This window comes from Empidonax traillii, unplaced genomic scaffold (genome assembly GCF_003031625.1).
Source record: "Empidonax traillii isolate 1590-97213 ecotype Southwest subspecies unplaced genomic scaffold, ASM303162v1 scaffold135:size1941959, whole genome shotgun sequence".
NCBI classification, from domain to species: Eukaryota; Metazoa; Chordata; class Aves; order Passeriformes; family Tyrannidae; genus Empidonax; species Empidonax traillii.
The window spans coordinates 1,882,911-1,890,295 of NW_020955328.1; the positions used below are offsets into that span (position 1 = coordinate 1,882,911).

Genomic DNA, 7,385 nt, shown 5'->3' on the forward strand with positions numbered 1-7,385 from the left:
GTGTCAGAGTGACCCTGAGCCTACAGCTCTGAGCAGCTCTTCCAACAGTCACGTCCTTCCCTTCACTAGGACAAGCTCTCAGAGCTGCTGGAGGTGCCACAAAGGATTACTCAGTTCCACTCCTGCACCTATGAGGATAACACTTCCATGCACAGGAGAGGAAATCACCTCCTGGTTCAGCAGCTCACTGGCCAGAGCTGCAGGAAGGGCCATTGCAAGGACACACAAACTGCCCCGGGGTCCCACAGCTGTGGCTGCCACTGGTACGTGCAGAGAAGGGCCACCCCATAATGACAAAAAATGGTGAAGTCCCAAAAAGATGCACAGCAGCACCTCAGGACAGGGAGACCCAGGGAAGAGGTGCTGCTTGTAAATGGGAAGGACCATTTTCTCAACTCTAACCAGATTATGGGCAGAAAATCAAGCCCTAAAGACAAAAAAGCATTACAGCTTTTTAAGCCAGAAAGAATCTGCCCATTTTACAACCCGCTGCTACAGCTAACGGGATTAGCTACAAAAGCCAGCGCTTGGCATTCGATTTCCTGTTTTACTGAATTAAAAAAGAGTGAGGTTCGCCACCCTTTAGGAAGCCAGTGAGCTGAAGGGAAGAGGTACTGAGGTACTGAGTGTTTCCACACTCCAGGGTGAAGGCTCAGCAGGGCAGGACATCTTTCCACTTCCCAAGCAGCAGACCCAGGCTGTGTCAGAGCAGGCTCAGCTCTGCACACGCAGAATGAGTAGATGGGACAACGGCACCAGAAGAAAAAGAACTGTGGCCCAGCCCCCCCTCCCTCAGTGGCACTACTCACGTCTATCATGGTCCGCCAGCCCTCCGTCTTCCCCGAGAGCAGGGGCTCGGGGCGGGCCAGCCCCGCGTTGTTGATGCAAACATCGACCCCCTGGTGGAGGGTCTTGATGGCCGAGAACATGGACAGGATCTCCTCTTCGTTGGAGAGGTCACACTTGTACGGGATGAGGGTCCCCGGGTAGCCGGCGCTCTGGCACTCAGCTGCCAGTTTCTAGGGAAGAGAAAGGAGGGAAGAAAACAGCCATCAGCCTCCTCTCCTCGTGGAGCAGCTTATCCAGCCCTTCCCTAAAAAACACACCTCGGGGCTGACAAACCACGGCCGGCTTTGCATGGGCCGGGATTAAAAGCAGGCACTGGGGGAGAACCACCATGGTGCTAATTGACAAAAAGGAAATATCGATATCCATGAGAGGCTGGGCGCTTCGGCCTCCACCTTACTGAACCTGAGGACACCCCCAGTGCTCGTCCCTCGCCCCAGGCAGCGCAGCTGCCAAACCAAAGGTGAACAGTGCCGGTAAAACACAACCAAATCCCGCCGTGGCACCAGGCTGCAGGTCTGCCGGGCTGCTGCACCGACAAGGGACGTGGCAATCCCATGCCTGGGCAATTCCTCATCAGCCATTTCCAACAATTCCTCCAAACATCCCGATCTTTCATCAGACTGGGTGATGTAAAGCAGGGGAGAGGCAGGAGCTGCCGCTGCCCGCCTGCGTTGAGGACGCTGCAGCCACCACCCCACACCCTCCTGGAGGATGCCCTTTACCCCCTGATGCTAATGAGAGGCAGCATCTCATCCCTGATGTGTCACATCGGCGACAGTGACAGCTCCCCACGCCAGGAGAGAGCCACATGATGTCTGGCTCCTGCGGAGGGATGGACTCTGGCTACAAACGTCCACCAAATCAGCCGAACGCCGTCGCCCACGGCGCTGTCACCGCCGTGACATTTCAGCGGCTGCAATAAAGCTCTGCTCCTGCCACGGGCGGCTTTCCCGCTCCTCCCAGCTCCTCCCTGCATTCCAAGGACTGCCGATTCACCGCCTTTCACGAAAGGAGGAGCGAGGCCCAGCACAGGAATCTCCTGGCTGGAAGCAGAGGATGCCAGACAGGGATTGCACATGAAGAACAGCTCTGGGCTCAGAGGGCAGGGACAGAGACTGCAGGAGCTGCAAACCCCCTCTCTGTGCCCCAAGCGTGTTCATCTGAATTACTCTGTTGGGTAAATGATTTTCAGTGTTTCCCAGTAGCTGAGCCCCCCCCAGAGCTGGGCCAAGGCCCTGAGCAGTGAGTTTAAGCTGTTCTGCTTTGCCTTTCCCAGCAACCCACACCTTGCAAGGACCACAAGCCAAAAACCAGCCCAGCTCTACAGCTCTGCTCCAGGTTCCGCTCTCCTCTCTGATTATCAGATCAGGGGAGGCACTGCAGTAGCACAAGAATGATTATTATTGCTCTCACAGCGCCGAGCGAGAAGGGGACGGCCACGCCGAGTTCAGCTGGAGATCGATCCATCCCAGCAGTGTCGGGATCCCCAGAGAGCTCCGCTCAGGCTGAGCTAGACAATATCTCTGCCCGAACAAAGGTGCCCCAGGGACTGAATCCTACCTCTCTGTGCCCCCCCGGGGCTGGCTGCACTTTGCTGCACACGCAATCGTGTTGATTTTGTGCTGAGAATGGTAGAAAAAATATATTCCTTTCTACAATCAAGAGTACAAGCTTGAAAAAAAAAAAAAAGACAGGTGGGGGGAAAAAAATCTGCAAAAGCAGCACTTAGAGAACGAAAAGCAAGGTGCTAAACCACTCCAGGGATGGGGTCTTGTTCCTGCAACCTCCTCCAACCTGAGCCTCTCTGTGTGCTCTGGACAGCTCTGTGGTGCTGGAGCTGCCCATCCTGTTCTCCCAGTCAGTCTCCAGATACACCAGGAGAAAGGTCTTTCCCCCTCAGAGAAAGGCTCCCCTGCCACAGCTGACCAGGGAAATCGAGGATCTCTCCAGATCCTCCTTCTCCTGCCTGGTGTCTCTCGCTGCCTCAAACGAGACTCAACACAGGGCTCCTTTCATCTCTCAGGCTACACTTGTGTTAACAAATTCTCTTTGAAAACCAAGTGCTGAACACCATCGACATCCAGGGGAGCTGAACAGTGCTTCAACCATCCAGAGATAAAGAGTCATCACGGGCTCTTCAAAGAAACATCAACTGCAGGCAAGTTTTCAAGAGACTTATGAAAAGCCACTCTCTGAGCTGCAGAGCTTGCAGGTTTGTTTTTTTTTTTCCAGAGCATCCGTTAAAGTCACTCAATTAATTCTCATTTCACTTTGAGCACACCACACACAGGGAGGAAAGGAAAAAAAAAGCTGGTTTTCCACATTTCATAAACAATTGGAGAGTCCCCATGTAATGCAACACCAGTGCAGAGAAGGTCAATGAACCACCAGCAGCTGGAGATGAAAGTCTGAAATACAACCTGAGCATAGAATCACAGAATGCTGGCTGGGAAGGGACCTTAAAGACCATCCAGTTCCACCCCCCTGCCACAGGCAGGGATGTCTCCCACTAGACCAGGTTGCTCCAAGCCCTGTCCAACCTGGCCTTGAACACTTCCAGCTTCTCTGTCCCACACCGTTATCACTGGATGCTCGGAAATGGGCAGCCAGGAGCTGCTGCTGCTGGTCCAAACCGGGATAATGCCACATAGAGAAGAAACATTTGATCTGGAGCCATGGATGCAACCCCTCAGCCCTGCAGTTCTGCTGTGCTGCCCAGTCTGAAGGGATGTCTCGCATCCAGGGGATGGTTTTGACACCTTGAGGCTCCATCAGTTCTCCCCAGAAGGGGTTAATGCTCTTTGTGCACATGACACTTGAAAGGGGCACAGTGCCTTGCATCTACATTCAGTCTTGATAAAACAGGTTCATAAAACTAATTGATATAAAAACATAAAGGGACTCTTGAGGGGAGGGGAAAAAAGACAAGAGTCACGTAGGGCTTGATTTGGCAAGCCATCCCATTAACTTCAGACACGTTCAGCTCAGAGAGATCAAAGCCAGGAGAAACCATTAGGTAATTTTTAATCTAAGCTGCCATTCATCACAGGTACTTGCATCCTACTGATGGAGCTTGTGCTCAAATACAGAACTGCACCAAGAAACCAACTGGAAAAGCACCGAAGTCACCCCAATTACTTGTGCTATCCATAGGAAATGAAGGAGAAAAATCCTAATGAACAGCATCACAGCTGTGGAAGAAAACTGGGGGCTTACAAACCCTTTCATTTCACTGATTGGCAAGTTTGAAGCTTCTTTTAATTAAGATTTAATAACAGTACAGCAGCATAATAGAGGAAGAGACGAACAGTGAATAAAGCACTAGGCTGGGGTTTATTTCCACGGTGCTCTGTGGGCAAGATCCAGAGCTGTGTCCCCACTGTAAAATGGAGATAACCACACTGAGCCCCCTCCTAGAGCTGTGGGTACCTGGGGCTTTTGGCCCACACATGATCCAAGGAAAAATATTACCTCACACTTCTTCCCAGGCACTGGAGCCACACTCCTGTTAAACGAGGTCCAGTCGAGCAGTCACCTCTTCCCAGAGCTGCCAGCTGTCCCCTCACCCTGCTCCACACTCAGCTGCTCTTTCCAAGCCCTCTCTGCTCCCTGCACGTTCTCAGTAGTTCAACATCCAAGACTGTGTTTTCCCTAGCTCACTTAATTCTCCATTTCCAGTGTCACCCACGAGCCCAAATGCCCCACTGGCGCTGCCTGGAGGTCCCTGCTGCCTTTAAGGCACTCACACAACCTCTCCCTACCTCAAGGCTGAAGGCACCTTTTATTTTTTTTCCTGCTTGCTCAGATCACGTTGCTACAGCCTGGCGTGGGGGAGGAGGAGACACCGCTGCCCGATGACAGCTCATTAGAGCAATATCTCTGCCTCCCTCTGAGGTACCACTGCCCTAAACCCAGCCCCACAGGAGCCAGGCTGCTCCTCAGCCCCAGCCTCAGCCTGCACAACGCAGGTTCCCACCTAACCTGGCACGTGGACGCTTCCCTTGCGTCCCCAGGCAGCCCCAGCGCTGTGCCTGAGGCTGGAGCTGCTGTCCTGGGGTTCCTCCAGTCCTGGGGTTCCTCCAGCCCTGGGGTTCCTCCAGCCCTGAGGTTCCTCCAGCCCTGAGGTTCCTCCAGTCCTGGGGTTCCTCCAGCCCTTGGCCAACAGTCCGAGCATCCCCGCCTGGACCGGCACCCGCTCCACTGATGGATTGCCAGGGCAACCTCCAGACACACAGCTCGGAGGGCAGAGCTGTGGCCTGACACCCTCAGATCACGGCACGTGCCTTGTGCCACCTGCACCGCGCTCAGGGAGTCGGGGAGGATGAGTTCTGGGAATTCAATCAAACTCCAGCTGCTCTGGCAGCAGGGAAGCTCTGAGATGCCGAGGTGTGATCAGAGGTCCATGGAAACCAGGGATACCCTGAAGATCTAAGGTGTGAAGGTCCAGGGTGTGACCAGCCCATATCCACCCTGAATAACGTATATAATTGAGTATTATCAGGAAATCAGCACGTAACCCACCCTGAACAACAAACAGAATCAAGTCTGCCACCATACAGGGTGAGGAAGACTTGGGAGCACCCCGAGGGTACCCAGGACTCATTCCCAGCTGACATGAGCTCACTGGGGGACTCATCCCTGCCCAGCCCCAGCATCCTGACAAAGCAGCAGCAGATGACAACCCACCGCTGAGCTCCGAGCTCGGGGTCCCAGGAAGACCCACGGAGCGGGACCGAGTCCCCGCCTCGGTGTGACCATCGCTGTCACCCCCGGAGCGCACCAGAAGTACCAGAACAGCAGGTCCCCGACGTCAGAGCGCACGATCGGCCTCTTCTCCTCTCAACACCCCTTGGTGTGGCCCTGGCCCTGCTCCAGAGCTGGCAGAGCCGGCTGTTTTCCCGCTCTCCCAGCCCCATCCCCGCGGGATCGTCGCCGTGTCCCGCCGCTCCCGGCCTGCGCGCGTAATCCCAGCGAATCCTCTCGGAACAGGCAGATTAACTCGCGCCGGGAAGGGGCGTGGGCCTCTCCCCCACCAGCCCCAAAATCCAGACCACAGGTCCTGGCTTTCGATCCAGCCCAGATTTAGGACCCACGGACGGGCCCCACGGGGGTTTCCCGCACGCCCCGGCCCCGCAGTGGGAGCAGAGCGGCCGGGATGGGCAACTCCACGGCCTCACAGCTGCAGGGGCTGTGATTAAACATCTGCCCCAACACCAACGCCGCTCACAGCCACCAGGGCTAATCCCCAGCTAAGCTGGGCAGAGCTGCTGCTGAGCTGCGGGAGCACAACGGGGAGCTGGAGGAGCAAGGCCAAGGGTCCTTTGCCCCCATTCTACGGACCCAGCGTGGGCACAGACCCACCTGGGGCTGACCAGGGCCAGTGATGGCATTGCCAGCCAGGAGATCACCCTTAACACCTCCCAGGATGAGGGTTACAACTCCAGCACAGCCACTGCTTTCTGCAGAGTTTAAAAGTATTAACAAGTCCCGGGAGAACGATCATCATATTTTGTCCCCAACACTGTGACAGGTCCTTTCAGATCCCCCTGCTCCAGGATGCTCTCCATCAAGCCTAAACACAGCTCTTCCACGTCCAAAACTGCTCCAGCACAACCCTCCCACCTTCCCAGGGCAGCTGCCAGGTTTTACATGGGGAAACTGAGGCGCGGGACAGCTCCTGGATCTGCCTCGTTCCACAGCAGAACACACACCCCAGCCCACCCCAGCCCATCTCCAAAATCCCAGGAGAGCCTCAGTTATTTGCTTTTTGGGCTGTGAGCATGACATGCCCTGGCACTGCTGCTCTGCTGCAAAGCCCAGTGGAACAGAGGAGCAGAGGAGGGGGGGCTGCTGCAACAAGACCTTCTTAAAGCACATTTTGGGGGGAAAAGGGGATGTTCTAACCTGGTTTAAAGCCAGCCCTTCCCCCACGTGCCTGAGGAAAACCACGGGGACAGCAGAGCAGTTGTTCCCACCACTCAGGACAGCAATTATTGGATCTCTCCTGTTTATCAGAAAAGGATCTGGTCAGGGACAAGTGGCAATAAAAGCACCTGAGAGGCCTCGAGTACCCCCTACCCCTGAGGCAAGGCCTTGTCAAACACAAAACAAGCCCTTCCAGAGGCCAAGGAGATTCTGAAGGTCATTCATTACGTAGGGACCTGCCTTGGGATTATCCTGCCTGAAGAGAGGTGAAACCTGTGTTTTTGGGAACACCCCATGAAACCCATCCCTGGCTGTGGGGCAGAGGGACAGACCCCCCCAGGGACAGCCAGCACTGCAGGGACATCCACAGTGCCACCCCACTGACAGACACCCACAGGGGGAGGCCAAAATGTCACCAGGTGACCTCTAAACCACGCAAGCAATTAAATCCACATTCACCTACCAAGAAACAAGCAGTTGTTAATCAACTGCTCGGAGCATGGAAGGGTGGAAGGGGTAAGGAGCCTCCTTTGCACCTTTAGCCTGGGCAGTGCCGCGTGGGGGTGGCCAGAGAGCCCCCCAAGGGCTGCTCAGGATGCTCAGAGCCCACG

The 7,385-nt window shown here is 55.2% G+C and overlaps 1 protein-coding gene across 1 annotated transcript in view; it reads right to left on the bottom strand.

Moving 5' to 3' along the window:
- DHRS11 (dehydrogenase/reductase 11) overlaps positions 1-7,385 on the bottom strand; it is a 23,600-nt gene that overhangs the window by 11,682 nt on the left and 4,533 nt on the right. Inside the window, exon 2 of the mRNA XM_027883824.1 lies at positions 810-1,019. Within this exon, the coding sequence (XP_027739625.1) occupies positions 810-1,019 (210 nt within the window). The remainder of the gene's footprint in view (positions 1-809; positions 1,020-7,385) is intronic.